At 42.4% G+C, this 20,674-nt stretch overlaps 3 protein-coding genes and 1 long non-coding RNA gene across 5 annotated transcripts; 3 read left to right on the top strand and 1 right to left on the bottom strand.

The window, feature by feature from the left end:
- Nucleotides 1-1,369: 1,369 nt before the first annotated feature.
- Nucleotides 1,370-10,271, top strand: LOC149268385 (uncharacterized). 2 transcript variants are annotated; one of them, XR_016270255.1, is made up of 4 exons: nt 1,370-2,835; nt 8,360-8,910; nt 9,205-9,997; nt 10,057-10,271. It is a non-coding gene; the product is annotated as an uncharacterized LOC149268385 (long non-coding RNA). The 2 variants fall into 2 exon arrangements; XR_016270256.1 differs by lacking the exon at nt 8,360-8,910 and having other exon boundaries at nt 1,373-2,835.
- On the top strand, nt 3,550-5,571 carry LOC108617589 (uncharacterized). The gene is made up of 4 exons (XM_018013420.2): nt 3,550-3,707; nt 3,925-4,104; nt 4,168-4,443; nt 4,505-5,571. The coding sequence occupies exons 1-4, from the start codon at nt 3,687-3,689 to the stop codon at nt 5,015-5,017; spliced, it is 990 nt and encodes a 329-aa protein (XP_017868909.1). The 5' UTR covers nt 3,550-3,686; the 3' UTR covers nt 5,018-5,571.
- A 5,142-nt stretch (nt 10,272-15,413) lies between the features above and the next one.
- On the top strand, nt 15,414-18,912 carry LOC108617046 (uncharacterized). Its single transcript, XM_018012672.2, has 4 exons — nt 15,414-15,610; nt 17,523-17,828; nt 17,890-18,051; nt 18,113-18,912. The coding sequence occupies exons 1-4, from the start codon at nt 15,587-15,589 to the stop codon at nt 18,698-18,700; spliced, it is 1,080 nt and encodes a 359-aa protein (XP_017868161.1). The 5' UTR covers nt 15,414-15,586; the 3' UTR covers nt 18,701-18,912.
- LOC108617047 (uncharacterized) lies at nt 17,522-20,038 on the bottom strand. Its single transcript, XM_018012673.2, has 2 exons — nt 19,268-20,038; nt 17,522-19,180 (listed from the first exon to the last, which is right to left on the bottom strand). The coding sequence occupies exons 1-2, from the start codon at nt 19,450-19,452 to the stop codon at nt 18,949-18,951; spliced, it is 417 nt and encodes a 138-aa protein (XP_017868162.1). The 5' UTR covers nt 19,453-20,038; the 3' UTR covers nt 17,522-18,948.
- Nucleotides 20,039-20,674: the final 636 nt, after the last annotated feature.

Genomic DNA, 20,674 nt, shown 5'->3' with positions numbered 1-20,674 from the left:
ACAACAACTGCCATAAATATACCGATAATACTGGGGACGTTGCGAATCTGTGTCTTGATCCGTTGTTAACCTGTTCCACCGATCAACCTTGGCGCACACGCATGAGCGAACCTTTTTCAGACGAGTCGCTAATCGTATGGATTACGATTTCATTTATCAAGTGGTAAATGGTCAAAAGTCATGTATCTTGACCACCTGCAGCTAGCATCTAAATCTGCAACGTAGCCAAGCAATTAATGCTGCATTTAATTGAAATTGCGCTGACAAAACGACGCACCTAATTGGCTACGGCTCGAAATGGGATGATGCAACCGGTGAACCGGGGCAACAGTTTCAAGAAATCTGCTTTGGAGGCTGTAATTTCATTTACGCTCAATATGTGGGTCAACTGCACGCGAGTGGTAACAATAACATTACCATCAACACTCAACCCATGCGCACCTGCCCCATCGACAGTTTCAGTTTCGGCTTCAGCTTCGGCTTCGACTTTGGTTTTTAGTGATGTGCGGTCATGTAACGAATTGGAGCAACCGAATGTGCCTCGAGCCACGCCAGCCAAGCCAAGTCAAGCTATAAAAGCAATTACAAGCGCAATATGTCAAAGACGCTTACAATTGACGCTGACGACGGCGATGGCGATGACGTTGCAGGAAGAGGTCTTAACGAGAGTCAAAGTGGAATTTCACATTGGTGTCCAATTGGAATTAGCGTCTATTAAAGGGGACCGATTGAAGGCCATAAAGCATGTTTGAATCGCTTTAATTTGTTTCTGTTGCAACATTCCAGCTGAATGTTGGCCTGATCCACATGAAAAGTTTAGAAATGGCTATAAAGCGCTTTTACTTCTATTTCAAGGTAATTCCAATTGGAGTGTAATCGATTAAACGGATTGAGCAATGGGATTTTATATACTCATAGGAATGTAAATGTGCTCTAAATTTATGCTGTATCATTTCAAATGTCTTCATAGCTCTCAATGCTTTGGATACGCCTTAGGTCATACAGAGAATCATTTAGAAAATGACTAAAATATGAGTTTAGAGGCGTGCCAATTAAAAACGAGGCTTACGGCATACAAAACTGTCTACTATTATGACCAATAAAAATACAAACTTGCTATTTCAACTACAACTCCTACTCCAACATAGACATTCAAATCATTTCCGAAGCTTTAACGGTTGTAACGCAGAGGTAATAGTTTTATTTATGAGCAATTTTTTTTAAACCATAAAAGTCCTTCAAGTGATGCGGGCGCTCATTGAAAAAAAAGAGGGAATAAAACTAGTTCGACTTCTTATGCCAAGATGTTTGGCCATGCATATAACCTAAATAAACGTCGAGATCAATAATAAGATGCCATTAATTATGCAATCAGCAGGGACTCCAGCGACAGCGAAAGGTGTTTTTCGGCGCCTGTAGCGCCTGCCTGCGTGCACGACATCTTCGCATCAAAGAAACTTCAGACGACTGTGTAACCAAAAATCAAAAGCAAAACAAAAACTTAAATGCAAACAAAACTCGCTCCACAAGTCGTTGTCGCCTTTTTGTTGTTGTTGTTGTTGTTGTTGCTGCTTTTGTTGTGCACGTTACAGGAATTTCAATTTCAATTTCATTTCATTTCTTTTGTGGCAGTGCAATTCGCAGCTGAAGCCGAAACAAAACTAAGTCAAGTGGCAACGGGACTGTGGGACTGTGGGACTGGGTCTCCTCTGATTGGGCCTGGCTTGAGCCGAGCTACGCTTTGGCTCTCATTGTTGCTGACGTTGCACATTCTTCATTATTATCTGTTTCATTTTCCTTGATTTGTGTCGTGTATTTTTACCTAATTTCAAGTTTCGGTTTTTTTTCGCCGTTTCTTTTCTTGTTGTCGCCGTCGCCGTCGCCGTTGTTGTTGGTGTTGCCAGTGTTGTTGGTTTTGTCTGTTGTGTGCTTCTTTTCTTTCATTTTTGCATTGAAGGCCGCAACTGCAATTTCATGCATGTTCCCCCATCTCCTGCCGCTGCTCCTTCACTGATTTTCGCATGTGATGTAACCACAGTTGCTGCTGCTGCTGCTGCTGCTGCCCCTGTTGATTGTTGTGCATATAATGCAAACTCTGTAGGTATTGTGGACACTGTCAATTACAGTTTCTGCATATAATTTATGCGAATTCCAAGATGCACATTGCAGTTAGACACACCCGATCTGGCAACACTTGGCATTTGACGAAAAGCTTCTAGCGAAATGCGACCACACTTAGAATTCATTTCAACAAACTGTAAATTGCACACTAAATTCGCCATATTAACGCATAACCATCGACTATCTTCTCTCTTCTTCATGGCTGAAAGTGTTAATTGTGTATTTATTAAACTATATAGTGGCCATTTGTGTGATATTTTGTTTGAGGGTCTGCCATAAAACGCGCACCTTATTACCATGCTAAAAAATGTTAAATGCCATTTAGTGCTAGACAAAGATGGCCCCCAGACCACAGAGCCCGGAGCCACTGAAGCGGCGCACTAGCACCAACAATCGACTGTTGTTGGTGTTACTGTTATTGCCCTCGTCATTGCTATACGTCTTCATGCTGCGTCCCGTTGCGAAGGTCACTCTGTTGTTGCTTCTCTTATTTTTGTTTACACAAACGCCTGTTGGCAGTTTTTGTTTTTGCTTTTTGCGAATCGCAGGCCAAAACCGAACTGTGCTAATTGTGTGTGTCACTGAAATGAAGTTAACCGAGTTAAACAGGTCGTCTGAAGTGCACGCACGTAGCTATTTAACTATTAAGTGTAGCAGCCGACAGCCGACAACCGCCCACAGCCCTATTTGACCTTATCGAGTATCGGTCAGCAGGTAATTATATCTTGTACATCATTATTAATAACATAATTAGTAGTCTGTGAACGCGTCGACACATTCTACCTTCGGCCCCAAAACATCACATTTACGCTTGAGATCAGCCAACGCACACTTCAAAGAGTCCAAGACCAAGCGGTCAAAAGTTGGAATATACGGCTGCTGCGATTGCTTTACCTTGGGAAAATCCGAGCAATCTTCGTCAGTCCGAGACCAATTCATCAGGCGGCTTGGCTCGTCACACAACGAAAGATAAAACAAACAGACATTAAGCGCTCTCTTTGAGCTTCGCGCTGCGCTTTACTCTCACTCACACTCTCACTCTCTTCGCGGCTCTTTCGCTTTCGTTGACGCGGGCAGCGACGCTGGCGTCGGCGTCGGCGTTAGCAGTTGCGTGCATTTTGCACATTGGGCGACAAACGAACGCTTTCAGCCGAGACTAAAGCTCAAGCTGAAGCTGTGACTGTGGCTGGGAGCTTTGCAGCCGCAGCAGCAGCAGAGGCAGCGATTGCGGTTGCGGCGGCGGCTCGACCGTGTCCCCACACAGACACACACACACACATATGACAGATAGGCACAGCAAAAGACCAAAGAGTCGCTGCTGGCGTCGCTGCTGCAGCGACCGCTTGCTGTTTCTTGTTGTTGTTGCTGTTGGTATTTTGGGCAAATTGTTGCTGTTTTGCGCTGCTGCGCCGTCGACGCCGCTGCGTTTCTTTGGCGCTTCGCATTCAAAATATAAATAGATGTGCATGTAGGGAAATGCGAATAGTGTTCATAGAAGACCTCATCGGAGGCACATTTCAGCTCTTTTGTTTTAACGCGCTGTTGGTGGTACAGGGATTACAAGCATGAGATCCCTAAATTTGTTGGTTAGTGTGGCGAACCCATGGAGAACGATAAATGCAAAAATATTCCGTGTTGAAATATCCTATAAATAACCAATGAATTTCTGTGTGAAAAATATATATAAATACTGAATAATTATGAATCATCAATATAATATATGCATCAAAATGTGCAAAAAGTGAAAAACTTCAACTTGAAAAGTTATTTAATCGATTATCTGCGCTTCTCTGCCGCCCACAGCTACTCAGCGCCAGCTGCGCGCTTATCCTCAGCATAGCCTACGCACATCCCCCCGAGGGTGTGTGGAAGAAGAAGCTAACATGGAAGGAAGATTGGGTGCAGGTGTGGAAGACGATAAAAAAGGAGGCATGGGAAACCAAATGGAAAAAGGTTTCGGTGCCAATATGGAAGGAAGTGCAGGTAAGCTTGACATCCGGACTGCGATCAGGATCAGAGCTAAAGCGGTACCCAAATGTTGAATAGGTGCCCGTTTGGAAAGAGGAGAAAGTGCCTGATTGGAAAATCATAAAGAAGCCAAAAATTGAGGAGCGCGAAGTGCCCGCATGGAAGGACGTCAAAGTGGCCGAATGGAAGAAAGTGACGAAACCCATTTGGGTGCCCACCAAGGTGGCCGTGTGGAAGGAAATTCAGGTGCCCGTCTGGAAGGAGATCCAAGTGCCCTTCTGGAAGGAGATCCAGGTGCCGGTGTGGAAGGAAGTACAGGTTGCAGACTGGAAGCAAATGTTCGAGCCACAATGGGTAAGAAAGAAGCTTAACAATTGCCATAAACAGCAACAAACATAAACTTCGAATATACCAGGTGAAAATGGGCATACCTGGCGAGAAGTTCCTGGGCAAAGATCACGAGGGCTGGGAATACACCAGTCACGATCTGTGGCGCAAAAAGCTCATCTGGAAGCCAGTGTGGAAGAAGGTCTGGCGCACTGAAAAGAAGCAGGAATGGCGCACCGAGAAGAAACAGGAATGGCGAACCGAAAAGGTGCAAGAATGGAAAACAGAGAAAGTGCAAGAGTGGAAGGAAGACAAGAAACTCGAATGGAAGGATGAATGGGTGCAGGTGTGGAAGAACACCAAGAAGCAAATCTGGATCAAGGAGAAGCGCGAAACTTGGGTAGAGGAGAAGGTACAAATCTGGCGCACTGAAAAGAAACAAGTCTGGGCCACCGAGAAGAAGCAGGCGTGGAAGGATGAATGGCAATCGGTGAAGGTGCCTGTCTGGAAGGAGGTCAAAGTGCAAGAGTGGAAAAAGGTCTGGAAGCCAGTGTGGGAAAAGGTTTGGGTGCCAATCAGCCACGGTCACGGCTGGGACTAAGTGACAGGCGCTCCGTTCACATATCGCAAGTCTATGCGACAGCACTGATACATAACTAATAACTGCCCCATTCCTGGCTTCCATTGGCCAAAAGCAATTGTTCTTGATTGCTTTTGGCTGCCGCAAATTGTTAATACTTAAGTCTAGCATTGGCATTACCTCATCCCGAATCGTTTGCATTTCTGTTGACACATTCCGTTTACTTCTCATTTCATCTGCCTTCTCTGCTTCACCTGTATCTATATCTTAAGTGTACGAATTAGTCATGCGCGCGTTTGTTGTCTCTAAGTTATGAAAATTGATAATTGGCCTTTTGGATTTGCCATTGAAATTCAACTTCAATGAAGAATGATGCTCAAAAATTGTAAAAAAAAGAAATAAAAATACATACACAAATAATCGTTGAAGGTTTGTAAATATGTACATTACCGAAACCCATAGACATATATGTATTGTTATGAACATCGTAAACTATTGTACAAAATTTCATGTAAAGCGAAAAACTTACAAAAAAAAAGTTATGAAAATAATAAAAAACATACGTAAAAAACCAACTGTGATATTTTTCATTAATTGTGTTAAGTACTCGAAAGCCACCCCAGTGGTTCGCTTATGCACTGCGCCTCTGCAGCATCGTCCTCCTTTTACTTTCATTGGCCTCTTCGCAATCCATCGATTGCGCAAGAGCTCTGCCATCTCCGGTCACACTGCCATTAGCTGGTCATTAACTGGAGAAGAAGCAACTCATAAAGTTTCGGGCCTCATGACACGCGGAAGTTGGCCTCAGATAAGTCTCGCCGCGCCTCGTCTCATCTCGCCTCCCACCATAACTGAAATGGGCATTTTTTCATTTGGTTTTTTTTTTTTTTTTGGCTTTTTGTATTATTATTTTTGCTTTTTTGTGACTTTTGCACGATTGGGACAATCGAGAGGCCAAGAGCCAAAGCCAATGCATATGAACTTGCCACAGAGGCGCTTACAATTGCAAATGCCACTGCAGCAGCCGCAGACGCAGACGCAGCAGCAGCAGCAGCATCAGACAACGGGGTCTGTGTGCATCCGATGCTGATGCCAAATAAATCTCAAGGAAGCATCTCATCATCGGCCCGATAAGCAGCAACAATAACGCCTCACTTCCTGTTCAAGTTGAATGTTGAATGCGGCTGCGAGCTGCGGGCTGCTGGCTGTTGGCTGCTGACTTGGGGTTACGGCTGCAGCTCTCAGTTGCATATTTCAGCTGAAGTCCAAGTCACTCGGTCGACCATGTTGCAACATGTTGCTTTAATTGACTCGCTCGTTGACTTCGCGCTCTGTGTGTTTGTGTGCCAAAAAGATCTGCAGCCGACATCAGTTGTACACGTGACGCCCCTCTAACACCTGCCCCCTGCCACCCACCTGCCCAGCTGCCCATACAGCCAGCTGCCTGGCTTGCCTAGTTGCATGCAGGTCTATTTAGCAGCCAGCCAGACAGACAGCAGCGGCAGCGCCAGCACCGGCAGCAGCCGTCGCCGAGGAAGCAACTTGTAACAGTTGCTGTTACCAAAACTGGATACCAGACGCTGCCACAATTGCAACGATTAGGTAACATATCTACAACAACAACAACAACAATTTGCAACTAAACCAAAAGTTCGAGTTCAAGAAAACATTTAAGAGGGACGAGAGTTGTTGTTGTTGTTATTATAACTTCGATTGCTAACAAATTTACAGCTGCCCATAAAAGGCACGCCCATGTTTAGATAAGCCTGTACGATAAATGGGCGGATTACTTATATCATAAATGTAGTGATATAACATCCTTAAAATGTGACAATTTTAAAGAGATAGCTATAGAAATATATATGGGATATCCACTAGATATACAATAGGATAATAGAAGCAATGTTCCATTAGATGTATATATTCAAGATCAGCCTATTTGACTCTCTAAAAAAAAAAAAATAAATAAAAACAATTTTATTGAGGCAATCTGAAAATCATCTGCAACACATTCCTACACATATTTCCTCGCCATAAATGTTATTGTTTATATTCAAAAATCTATTAAATTTTTAATAGACATTTACCACTTGAATGCTGTGTTCTCTTATCATAATTTATACTAGCTCAGTTCCCCATTATAAAATAGATTTAATTCAAGTGTCAACTATTGTTGAGTGTTTGCTCAACTTGAGCTTTTCATTACTTGAAACAACTCATCATCCATTATTGGGGAACAATTGGCAGTTGACATCATAATTAAGTCAATGGCATTGCTAACGAAAAGTGTTGCTCAAGGCTTGGGCTAAGACCTCATCAAGATCAAGACAATGTCAATGGAACTATGCCATATGCACTCTCTGTCTCTGTCTTTCTCTCTCGTTTTTAAAAATGAGCAACTGAAAACTGAAAAGCGAACGAGTTGCATTGTGAAAAGTTGCATTATGCAAAATGATAAAAAATAGGTTGTGTTTTTTTTTTTTTTTTTAATTTTCTCGGTCTTTGTCTCGTTTTCAAATTGGTAAATGTTTTCGATTTAATTGATGCTGTCGCTGTTGCTGTTTAATGGTGCTGCTGTCGCTGCTTATACCTTGAGCGCAATCAACTTGTTTGTTGTTGCTCAGCTGTAAGTGTTTGGCTTAGGCCTTAGTCCGAGTGCCCGCTGAGCCGCTGGGTCGCTGATCACTGGGACTGTAAGTGCGCGGCTAATCTCACAATTGTCTCGGCTACGCGCAGCATGCGGCGTCCGCGGCGTATGCGTAATATTTTTCATTCCTCCTTTTTTTGAATGATGCGCAAACAGTTTCAATCAGCAGCAAATTGCAGTGAGGCGGCGAAGGCGACGGCGGCACCGTTTTGTTTTTATATAATGCGCGCAAGTGTCATGCCAAATTCAAATTTTATTTTAATAGCAAAAACATAAACGATACGAAAACCAGCCACGACAACAACAACAACAACAGCAGGCAAACATTTTACGCATAAGTGAAGCAAGACGCAGGCAGGCAACTGTTGCTATTGTTGCTTTTGTTTTAACTGTTGCAGCAGCAGCGGCCTCTGCATTGCACAAGCAGCAACAACAGCAGCAGCAGCAGCCGTCGCACGAAAACAAAAACAAAACAAACAACGTAAATTGAAAAGAAGTAATAAAAATAAATTTGATAAACAAAAAAGAAGAAAGACAGGCAAAAAAGATAATAAAAGCAACAACAAATTATTTGTATATATAAAATGTTATAATAATGCCAGAAATGTTTTTTTGTAATAAATCTTTTGTTTACACACATCATAAACAAAAGGAAAATGCCTGAAATATTTATTTATTTATGTTTATATTTATGTTTCTCTTATATTTATATTTAGCGGCAGCTCAGGTTCAAGACAAACGCAAAAACCAACACAGCAACAACAAATACGACGACAGCAACAGTTGCTGTCGGCAGCACGTGAGTTGCAGTCGAAGCGTGAAGAAAAGGTTGTTGCACGCATCAGCTAGAGTTAATGCCACTGCTGCCAACACTGCTCGCCAACTTGATCTCTGCGCTCGCGATGTGGGTCAGCCTGGCTGCAGATGTGGAGCAGCAAGGTCGTTAGCAAAACATTGTCAACGCTTGCGCAGACATGTGGCAACAGCAGAGCAAGTGCGCGCCACACAAAAGCCGCAATATGGGCGCAATGATAGTTTGGCAAGCGAACTATTAATTAAAAGGCGGCCAAAAATTGCTTTGTCAACCATAGCCACCTTACTCAAAACCCATAAATCTCGACAGCAGCAACAGCAGCGATAGCAACTATTAATAGACATGCTTCAAGAAAATAGCCAAATACAAAAGACTCAGGCAACAAACTTGTTTTGGTCACGCGACACGCAAAGGCGTTTAGAGGCAGTCAATGGGCAGCGAACGCACCCAAAGGTGAGCAAAACAAAAAGAGTTAATTAATAACAGTTAACAGCTGATATAGTTAGCATTGGTGCTAGTCATATGCCTTGAAATTCCTGCTTAGCAAATGTTAGCTGGCCTTTTCATATGTCGCTTTGAGGCTTGCCAATATTGAAAGATTCTAACTTTGCATTTGTAATCAGAAACAGATTCTTGGCTAGGTCTAAGTAAACGCCTCTGCTAGGCCATGTTAATAATTGCCGATTGCGAAATGTGAATTTGTCAACGTTATGAATTTATCTATCATTAATATAACTTTAATTGCAGATACGCCACTCATTCAGTGGTGCTGTGAAAACACCTCGTTGCAAACCACTTAAGATTATGGCTGGTTTAAAAATGTGCAAAAAAAAAAACCAACTAAATAATTGCGCTGCCCGGCTAACAATTGCACATTGTCTCGCCCACAGAGCCCACAGCTGAGCGACGCTGCATAACACAAATTACAACATGCAAATATTGAAGAAACAACAACAAAAAACTTAAATGAAATGAAAATATAAGAAAAACAATAACAAAATTCAGTCAAACGTTTAAGCGACAAACCGGCTACTCGCCGCATTGGAGTAGAAGTCAATGAGGAGGAGTAAAGCACAACGCGGGGAAGCTGAGGAAGGCGCAGCTGGAGCAATGCATGACAAAGCTAGCGTCACATATTGGCCATTTAGCGTATCAGTCGAGAGCCGGCCAACTGCTAACTGGTTAATAATAATGCCGCTCGAGGAAGTCGTAAACAAACTGCAATTGCGTTGAAGCGCTGTAATAAATACACTCGGACCCCTCGCCGCCTCCCTCTCAGGCCAACTCCCTACCTTAGAGACGCGCATGCAGCTGGATCGATATGCGAAATGAGAGAGATAGGGAGAGAATAGAGATATAAAAATAAAGAGGCCAAACAATGATACAATGATTGACAACGAGCTCCAATTTGCATTTACTGAATAAAACTTTGGAGGCGCATGGGTGTGGCCAACAGCAGCTGCTCCAATTTCGCATAGAAATTCGCTGGACCTGTTTTTTTGTTTGTTTTGGTTTTTACTTTATACATTATGTATAATGTGTAAGTATGTTTGTATAAATATTTATATATAATATATTTGCTAATGAATTTTGTTTCAGTTTATATAAAACAATGAGAAAGGAGGGAGGTGAGCTTCAACTGAATAGATCTGACAGCGGAAAAAAGGCACACGCGGCATCGGATTGACAGTACCTTACACATTTGTAGATGGATCAGTTGGTAGCATTTCATAGTCTGGATTGTTTTATCTAAGATTCGCCAGGATATACAAGAACAAACCCAACGTATGCAATTCTTTTGAGAAATAAAAAAGATTGATCCTTAGATAACCGCTTTATCTTTGCATGTGTATATATGTAGTTGATTATTCTGAGCCTGACGCACTAAGTTTTGTAAAAATCCATCAAGATTCGGCCAAGTTGGACCTATTTAAAAAAAAAAAATAGATTTATGTTGCAAAAAAAGGATATTCCAGGATTCGTATCCTGGAAGGACTTACATTTTTAGTCTTCAAAAAGGCAATACTATCGATTGGCATTCAAAAAATTCTAAAATTCCACCAAAAATTTTACCCCAAATTTTTGCAAGGGGTATGGTCGAAAACTGGCCAGTGGACCCCGTAACTTGGCCATTTGAAGGACTATCGGCACGTCCTTTATACACAATATAGTCTCGATCCTACAAATAAATAGTTAGCAAACAGAAGGACAAAAGTCCTTCAATCAGCTGAGTAATAAGGACTTTTGTTTACGAAGAAAAATGCGTATTACTCGGCCGTATCCTTGCATATCCTGACAAAATTAATGTCAAGAGAAGTGGGGTCACTAGATCTACCAGCTGGCAAAAATGCACTCGAATCGTCCCGGTAGGTTGCGGGATATTGGCAATTTTGTGTGTTTTAACTGATTTTTGTACTTTCCGGCAGGCAAGCCTGAAACTGAAGAAACACAAGTCCTAGATTCTTAGATGACCTCATATTTTGTTAATGGGGATACATGAGGAAGGTCCTCACAAGCCCAGAGCACCATGTCCGATCGTCCTGCGCAAGGATTTGGCTGTGTTATGGCTAATAGAAAGGTGAACAATAATCTACAAAAACACGATTATGTTGCATACTCTACGGGGCACTTGATTCCGCATGAAGCAAACGGAAATTTGACAGCCATTAGCAGTATTACCAAATAAAAACGCACATTCTTTTTTTTTTCGATTTTTTTTTATTATACAAATATGAAACTTAATTATTGTAATCCATGAATACCGTAGACCTCCCTCCTTCTTGTTCAAACACATGTCCTTTCAACATTTTGGAGAAAGCTGCAAGTATAATCAAATTAAATGGTTAATAATTTGGCCTGAAAGTATGCTACATTAAGATAATGCTTTTAATTTTGAACAGAGTAAAAGTATGCTACACTTTTATTTTGCGTAACATTTATCCGAGACTTGAACCATAAGATTGTAGCGCCATCTATTGTAAATGAATACATTTAATTGTGGGGCTTTTTTATTGCAGCCCCAAAGTATGCAGCACATTTTGGACGTTCTAGCTACGAATGAGTAGTCTATTTGAATGACTGGTGCAACCTTTTACACCATTCTCATAAAAGTCCTTGACAAATTTAGCCACCTATGATAAATGATTGCAAGTGCTCTGGCACGATTGCCACATAATTCAAAGACGGCTGATGCGAACATAAACCAATGTTTATCGTGCTGAGTTCGTTTACATGTAGAGCACGCATCGAAAGACTTAAACAGCAAACTTGAATACAAAACTTTAAAGCCATTAATTGACATTGATTAAACTACTAATTTACCCGAGAGTTCGGTTTATCACAAATATGGCATTTAATAGTTTTCATGCAAATGGAGTGACTTTGAAAAATGGCGTTTTGAATTGAACGGAAACACATATTTTTCCTTCGACTGCTTTGAACAAACGCTTTGTAATTATGCAATTGGCTTTAGCCGTTTTGCATGTGCCCGACAATTGGCAAGCGTGACTGCAGCTGACTGACTGACCAACTGAATACGACTGCAACCAAACAGTTGAAGATGTGTGTTATATATGTGTGTGAGTATTTGTATTTCTATTTTTAATTGCCAACGCCCCAATGAGTGTGCAAATGCTTCAAAATCAAAGCCATATTAAATTTGCATGAATTATAGCTCGTTTGGCCAAACGCCAAGTGAATGCTTTGAAGAATCCGCCTGACTGGCAAGAAAAAGTGCGAGAAGAAACAGGCAAAGTCTGGAACATTCAATTTCCTCGTTGGTCACATATACAACGTCATGGCCACAAAGATTGCGCAATCGATTGCCAAACGGTCAACGAACGCAGCAAAGAACCAGTTTGATCAGCTGCAACTGAATGATGCCACCTAGCCCCATGCTATATAGTCTGCTAAGTCAAAGGTGCATTTCCGTTAAGCTTAAGGCGCCCGGGCGTCTCGCGTCTCGTTGTCTTTCCAAAGAGGTGCGAGGCTCGCGCGAGCGTTGTATGCAAATGCCCCAAGGGGACTGTCCCCATAAACTGGCTATAAGCTCATAATTCATGCAGTTAGGCTTTGTTATTGAATGAGACGTGATTCGAAATTTCTATGACAGTTGAATTGTGTGCGCCGGCAGGTTTGTGGCCGTTGTCTTTTATTGCCACAACGATTGGGGTCGCAATGGAATTGCATTCGCTTGACCTTGAGTCGGTTGCAGCTAAACCTAAAGCTAAAGCTAAGCCTAAAGCTGTGTTATACGCGCAGCATCCAATGCAATCTCATTGGCCTTTCAGGGAAGTTCAAGCTTTCAATCAATAGCAATTAAATAACTGTAAACTGGTCAGCCATAAAAGTGCAACGGCAAGCCACAACCACAACTAGATCGCGTTTGCCTTTGGTGCGTCTTGTCAACTGTGTGGAAGCGTAACAGGCGACAAAGTGGTTCGGCGCTCCAAAAAATCGGCATTTGCTTATTTAGCTGGCCAAGCAGGAAGCCATGTGTCAATCGGAAGTAAAAGGTGCAGGCGCAATCGCAGTCTAAGGTGCAGGCAATAGGTGGCAAAGCCAAATACATTTAACTGGTTCATTGGCATGCACATATGGTAATCAAATGCGCCACTCCCATTGCCACTCCCACTCCCACTCCCTTATTTAGGCTGTCGCCCTGAGTTATTTGACTGGCGAACGCCCACGCGGCAATTGGACAATCTCAGCAATCTGCAATCTGTTGGTCATTCAAATCAGGTGGAGTGCAGGAAGTGCATACCAAATCTTGCTCCAATTTCCCTGCCGGAACACCACACAGACATAGCTACAGACACACCAGCTCTAACGCTTAAGCACTTAACACATTGACTGATTACTGCTATGATAAGACCAGCCTCTGGCCAATTGAAGTGCCTTGAATAAATATGAATAAAATAATAATAATAGCAGCAATAACAATAAACAACAACAGTAACAACTACAGCCGCAGCAAAGCCAAATTAAACTCAAATCGCCATCACACAATTTGAAGCCGAAAAGTAAAAGTGGCTCAACTGCTGGGGCTGCTGGGACTGGTGGGGCTGATCGTCGAGTTTTATTATCGTCATCATCGTCAACGTTATATGCGTTGCCTGCCATAACACCTCACATGGCTGACGCTGACTTTGACGCCGCAAAAGGAAGCCATGAATATGGCCAAGACTCGACACGACTCGGCTCGGCTCGCAAGGAAGCCATGAGTCGAACTTCACTCTGGCATTGCCATGGGCAGCTCAGACTGCAGTCTATCTCACTCTCTGGTGCCGCTATCTGCCCGTCGCATTACGCATTTCATTTGCACTGGGGTCCAGTTCCAGTTTCAGTTTCAGTTTCAGTTTAGCTGTCTGCGGCTTTTGGCTACTTCCTGAAACGCATGCTGCAGGGAGCCCAGACGCGGCTGCATTTATCTAACTTCAATGAATATTAATATGAGTTTAGTCTGCGTTTGGTGTGATGCAGCACTTCCTTATGGAGCAGCTGGCTAATGAAGATTTAAAGTTCCTTTGCTATTAAAAGTAAATCAACATTATGTTTGTGCTATATATAAACCATTTATGAATTGCAAATCTCTTTTGTCTGTAGGAAACTTTTCAGCTTTTAATTAATATTTTGTGCACAGTTTGATTGATTGTACTACTGCCTATTATTTTGCACTTCGCACAATTTCTGCGCATGTTATGCAATGTATTGATTTAAGTTGTGGACCACGGACTGCCCACTAAGCAACGGAAACACGCATGCGAAACGTGGAACTCGGACGCAGTCTCTGCCCATGCATCAGAAACGAGGCGAATAATTTTTTTCTCTTTTATTATTATTATTTTCATTTTGTGTGTTTTAAACTAAATCAACATGCAATTAACTTGGCTTTTGGATATGTAGCGAACCATTTAAAGAGCGTCGAGCTTTTCAAATGGAATTCCGCATGTTTTTGAACTCGAGGCAAAAGATGCAGGAAATAAAAGCGCCATCTAGCGGAATTTTTCGCTGGTTGTTTGCCAAGCATTGCCACATTGTTGCACATGCAAAAATGCACACTGTGGACATTGCACATACCTTTTGTTGTTGTTGTTACTATTTTGTTTAGATGCCTATTTGTCCATTTGGCACGCAGCGCCAGCGCCTGCCCTTAACCGAATTAGAGTCCAAGTATGGCTTATAAATTACATTAAAATCTACTAATTGATGCCCTGCGTGGTTGGTCTGGGGGGCTCGGGACTCCGAGCCAGGTGCGCCTCACGAACGTGACGGCCTTCGTAACGTTATTATTGAAGAAGAATTTCCAAGAGCCAGCAACAAATATTAAACGCATTACAAAAACCCCAAGCTAGCCTAACCAAAGATACACGCAACGTTGCCTTACAATTTGTTTTCGTTGATTTCCCATTTCGTGCTATTAATTTGCATTGCCCCAATGTTGTTGTTGTTGTTGTTGCTGTTGTTATTTTTGACTTTTGTTTTTATTAAGATTTATAACATTTATTGCAATAAGCTTGGCCTGCCGATTACAACATTTGGAGCAGCAAAGTCTCTGTCTCGGTCTCCCCCTGTCTTTCAGTCTCCCCCGTCTCTTCTACATGCTGCTCTGCGCTGCTTGTCACGTCGCGGCACAAACAAATGCGAATGCGCAGCACAAAAGGCAAGAGCAAAATGCCGGCCTACGCGCGCGTGCTATCTCTCTCTCTCTCTCTCTCTTTCTGACACTCTCACTCTCTTGCAAGCTTAGCTACGCTGAGCTTTAGGTAAGCAGCTGGAAAGCTCGCTGTGTCATTGTTTACACACAAAACCGTTATCAGAATTCAAGGTCTTCGGCTTCCGCTGGCGCCTCGCGCTCTCGTTTCTCATTTCTGCTCTCGCTCTCATTTTCCGTTTCGGTTTCGTTTTCTCTAGGCGCCGGCTGCACCTGCGCGTCGTCTATTTAACCTGGCTCCCCAATCTTCAGTGCGTCAGTCACATCCACGAAAGTGGCCCAAAGAGTTGCGCGCGTTGCCCACTAAAGCGAGTGGAGCCTCCACACTATCCCATTACTTGTTTGTGCCCAAGTGAATAAGTGTTAAATTTTCGGTCGAGGGCTCTTTAAACCCCCAGCCAGCGTTAAGCGGGAGCCATGAGGATCCAGCGGCATTTTGTGGTAATTACCAAATGTGTCACAAAAGACACAAGAGTGCAAGAAAAACAGACAGATAGTGCGAACTGCATGTGTGGTTGTTGCTGCCGCTGTAATTGTTATCTTGGTCTAGGCAGCCAAGCGGAACTAATGGAATATAATTTTGTCAGTTTAATGCAGTTTCCCAAATAGATTGCGAACAATTTGTTTACGAAAGTGCGAGAAGATTGGGCCAACGAGAGCAGACAGACAGACACCTATATAAAAACTATCATTCAGATATGCTTCACATATCAGCGAAGCCAAAGTGTGCTTGGAGCGTGTCTGGAGTATGGGAAATGGCCTGAGCTCATAAGCCATATATGAATATATAATAAATGCATCCATAATAGATCAATTTTAAACAAATTATGAAATGGAAGAGAAGAAATATACTTGGGATAGTTAGTAGGCCATATTTTAAATAGTTGATTAATTTGGGTTATTTGATTTTGAGTAAAATTGAAAGTGGAAAGTCGCTAGACAGCCTATGTGCCATATTATATATAGATTTATCATAATCTTGATTGATTAGTGGTTTATTAATTATATATATAAATATTTTCGGATTATCGGCTCAATGCAACTAGTTACAAGAAGACGAAGCTATCCATGTAAAATATATTTATAGTGAAATGAAAAAGCATTCTTTTCCTTTTGTCATATTCACTGAAAGGCGTGTTTCGCTTATTTTCATTAGCGATTTTCCAGCTCTCTTTTTTGGTCAGCTACTGTCACCTGGCAATCGCACGACATTTGCCTATTTTAGTTCCCCTCTCTGTTTCCCCCGGCTCCACACTCTTAATCTCCATCTGTTTTTGGGGCCTTTCAATCGCATTGTCAACAATTAAAAGCGCACAAATATGCTGACTGCGAGATAGTTTCATTAGCGCTTGCCCATGCAATGCATTTGAAGTTAGACAGACTCTTTTCCCTCACGATCGATGATCCAATGGCGGTTGGCCTAACCACTCGGCCCCCCTCGAGAGACGACAGACGACTTTCACTGCTGGCTCACCGCGGAAACTGCGACGTACTCCCAGCAGCAAAGAGCTACTGCAATAGCAACGGCAGCCGCAATTAGCACCCTCCATCTCAAGCAATGAGATAATTTTTTTGCTGGCGCTAATTTAGATTTCATAATCGGATCGAAGTTGACATTCGTGCGCAAATTGATTGGGATTATGTGAATTGAAGTTTGAGTGATTTGGTCGATTATGTAGAAATACCCAAGTCAAAGACGACAGCAAATTGACGCCAAATGCTTTGACCTCGCCAGCAGCTGCAACACGCTACCAAATTTGGAGCCTTAAACTTGCAACAGAGGCGACGCCAACGCCAACGCAAACGGAGACAGATCCAAAAGCGGCAATTATTTGCATAATGGCAAAAAACACAAATAGTTTTGGGCTCTGCCTTATAGAGAAAGAGGCAATGCCCTAAATTAAGCTACATAAGCAGACAGGCATTGCCTTTGCCCCCTCCCCCGCAGCAGTGACTTTGACCTGAAACCGGGTTAGACTTTATCATCTCTAACTGGCATACTTATTAAGCCAACCAAAATATTAAAAATACTGACGTAATATTTCACTCTTACTTGCCCCGGAGTCGCAGTCAACGGACTCTCAGTGCAAACAATGCGAATAATATTAAAAGACGAAAATCAAAACATAAAAATAAAACAGAATGGAATGAACTGAGTCGTCAGCTCACTGACCCAGTTAAAACTGGTTGTTGCCGTGCCTTAATGCTTCACATGAAGAATATTTAATTAATTACCATAATCGTTGCGAATTCGTTTTGATCCCTAGACGGTCACGTTTGTTGCCTAAGTCTTTTGTATTTGTTGTACGTTGACTAATAATAATGATGACGAATGTATGTTTATTTTCCGCAGTTGGGTTTGCTCGGCGTGCTCTCTGTTGCCAGCAGAGCTATCCATGCCAAAGCTGTCGGCGATCAAAAGACAGCCGAGTCCCAGGTGAGCAGCAAGAGCGTCGCTCAGCAGCGTATTGGCGACGGCTTCGGCCTGGGCCTCGACCTCGGCATTGGCGAGGAGCACATACACGAGCACCACGAGCACCATGAACACCATGAACATCACGATCCCGGCTATTGGAAGAAGAAGGTCACGTGGAAGGAGGGCTGGAAGAAGATTTGGAATCCAGCCAAGAAGCAAATCTGGAATCCATCGTGGAAAAAGGTGAGTGAAAGCGATTATCAAGGCTGTTCCTAAAGCTAACTCTAATCGAATTCTATTACAGATCTATAAGCCGCATTGGGTGAAAGTTCCAGGCTGGAAAGAGATTCAAGTGCCCGCTTGGAAACAAATATGGGTGCCGCATTGGAAGGAGATTTTGGTACCCGCCTGGAAGGATATTCAGGTGCCTGACTGGAAACAGTATTGGACACCAGAGCTAGTCAAGGTAAAGCTTAATCCAATTATACTCCCTGCATTATTATATAAGAATCTACACATTTCTGTAGGTTGGCATTCCTGGCGAGAAATACTTGGGCAAGGATCATGAGGGCTGGGAGTACACCAGTCACGATCTGTGGAAGAAGAAAGTTGTGTGGAAGTCACACTGGAAAAAGATCTGGAAGCCAGCCAAGAAGCAAATTTGGGTGCCAGAAAAGAAACTGGAATGGAAGGAAGCATGGAAGCAGTACTGGAAACCAGCCAAGAAACAAATCTGGAATGACAAACTGGAGTGGAAGGAGGCATGGAAACAAATCTGGGTGCCCGGCTGGAAGGAGATTTGGGTGCCTGGCTGGAAGAAAATCTGGAAGCCCGTCGTTATATCCGAATGGTTCCCCACGCCCGATCATCATCACGAGCATCATCATGACGTTGGCTGGGATTGGGATCGCAAGGACAAAGCGGCCACCAGTGGAAAGGACAAAGTCGTATGGAAGCGCGATGACAGCAATGCGTCAGGCGCAAAGCCAACGCAACTGAAGCCAGTGGCCAGCGCTGACTTTCAAGCCAAGACGCTTGAGGCGGCCAAATCGCCAATTGCCGCAGCCGCACCTGCCGGCGCAACAGCGCAGTCATTCAAGTTTCCAGGCGCGTAGAGCGCCCATGAATATATGAGTGCATATACATACATATATACATATACATACAAACATACAAATGTACCATACCCGCCCAGTTCCGAGCTCCTTGTAAATAGTTACAAACCAGTCGCTAGCATGTAAGGCCCACTTTTGCTCTGGCGTACACTTAAATTATGTCTTAGACTTAATGAGCGTTTAATTAACAAGTAAATAAATAAATAAATAAACCTAATGCCTAAAGGTTGGTCAGTCTTGTCATGAGTCTAGGAGTAGGAGTCCAGTTCATGTTTGCCCTTCTTCTCCTTCCAGGCATCGGGCGCCGGCGCGTTGGGCAGCGGTATCCACTCCCTGAGTATGGTCGGTGTCCAGACCTTTTTCCACACAGGCTCGTAAATGCGCTTGGCCCGCCAGTACTTCACCCACCGTGCATTCCAAGTAGTTCGATTCGTCCAGAAGCCATCCAACTGCGGCTCCACTGTGTCCGTATGACGTACACTACAATCGGCAAACAGGAAGCGTGTTCCAGTAGAGTGAAAGTCGTTTTCGACAAGCTATTGCACAACATCCTCTCAACACACTTACATGGTCGTCGTCTGGCCGCCCACAGTCGAATCAATGGACATGAGGACGACGAGGAGCAGCGGAGCTGCAAACAGGCAAATCCGCCCACACTTCCGTCTGCACTGCTCTGTCGTCGTCACCATCCTGTCAGCTGTCTGACACCTGTGCCTGTTCACTCGGCTGTCGCGCATTGTGGATCCATTCATGTTTCGCAATCGACTGACACTTTCATAGACTTTTCTCCCAAAGTTAAATAGCTCTCAAGACCTATTGAAATTCATGAAGCGCACGCGCGCGCGCATGTTTTAATGAATTGCAAATTCGCGTAGTTTACACGAGTTGCGCGTGAAAATTGTTATAAAAAACGTACGAGATTATATAATACGCACATTAAAGAGCATTAGTTTCGGATAGTTTGTTTGTTTTTTAATCGACTATTTTTTTTTTTTTTTTTTTTTTTTTTTGCTGCATTTCTTTCTATGCTTAAGGTAAAATTTGCAAATCAAATGTGAGTGTAGGTGTGACAAAGCTTAGATAGCTAAATACGTGTGTGTGTAATATATATATATATCTATATCTAGCAAATGTATCGTAAAGTAACTGTTACCCATAGTGAACATAATTTCGATTGAAGCTCTATTGTCTAGAGAGAACATGCAACATATAAAACTATATAGCTAAGCTTAGGCATAACTTAAGATCTAAAACATGCAGCACATATACATAAATATATACATGTATGCATATATATATAGACAGATAAATTTTGATAGCAATTCTTTCATACAATCCATTTAAAGCCTATGTTTACCGTTTCGAGTATGCGTTGAATAGTTTCATTTCTGATTCTTTGCTACAAAGTAGCTAAGCACTATTTAGCAATTAATTAACTAATTAATTAACATATTTATATTTAGAAGGCGGTACAAATGTTGTTTGCATAAAGTGCAGCAGTTTAGTTTTTAATTGATCTATATATATATATTGTGTTTTGTAAACTATTCTTGAGTTAAAAATTAATATGGCACAATTACGCGCATACAAAAACTTAAATGTCGTAAATGGTGATAATGATGTTTTGTTTTTTGTTTTTGTTTCATTTACAGCTAATTACAAGATACAAAGAAATAACATTTAAGTCACACAGAAAAGCATTCGAGATAGTGGGCCAAGCCAGAGTCACAGCTCGTAACATGTTGAGAAATCGGCTAATGAGACGAGATATAACCAATAGTTAAAGTCAGCTGTGACTTGCACAAAATATATATTATATATCAATTGCAATTTGTCGAGTGCGTGTGAGTGTGTGTTTGAGTGTGTTTCATCGGCTTCAGCTTTAGCTTCATCTTTATCTTGAACTTTATCGTCATCTTCATCTTGTTTATCTTGTTCTCTGCTAGTCTGTCAGTCTTTTGAAATACCATTTGA

The sequence above is a fragment of the Drosophila arizonae genome, chromosome 5 (genome assembly GCF_054131065.1).
Source record: "Drosophila arizonae isolate 15081-1271.41 chromosome 5, UAZ_ARI_1.0, whole genome shotgun sequence".
NCBI classification, from domain to species: domain Eukaryota; kingdom Metazoa; phylum Arthropoda; class Insecta; order Diptera; family Drosophilidae; genus Drosophila; species Drosophila arizonae.
Note: the sequence above shows the minus strand (reverse complement) of the source record. Positions and strands in the feature narration are given on the sequence as shown.

Excerpts from the sequence above, each read along its gene's own strand:
- LOC108617046 (XM_018012672.2), top strand. The coding sequence starts at position 15,587 with ATGAGGATCCAGCGGCATTTTGTG. Across the intron at positions 17,829-17,889 it reads GGAATCCATCGTGGAAAAAG|ATCTATAAGCCGCATTGGGT; the intron begins GTGAGTGAAAGC and ends ATTCTATTACAG. Across the intron at positions 18,052-18,112 it reads GGACACCAGAGCTAGTCAAG|GTTGGCATTCCTGGCGAGAA; the intron begins GTAAAGCTTAAT and ends ACATTTCTGTAG.
- LOC108617589 (XM_018013420.2), top strand. The coding sequence starts at position 3,687 with ATGAGATCCCTAAATTTGTTG. Across the intron at positions 3,708-3,924 it reads TGAGATCCCTAAATTTGTTG|CTACTCAGCGCCAGCTGCGC; the intron begins GTTAGTGTGGCG and ends TGCCGCCCACAG. Across the intron at positions 4,105-4,167 it reads CAATATGGAAGGAAGTGCAG|GTGCCCGTTTGGAAAGAGGA; the intron begins GTAAGCTTGACA and ends AATGTTGAATAG.
- LOC108617047 (XM_018012673.2), bottom strand. The coding sequence starts at position 19,452 with ATGAATGGATCCACAATGCGCGACAGCCGAGTGAACAGGCACAGGTGT. Across the intron at positions 19,181-19,267 it reads GGCGGCCAGACGACGACCAT|TGTACGTCATACGGACACAG; the intron begins GTAAGTGTGTTG and ends TGCCGATTGTAG.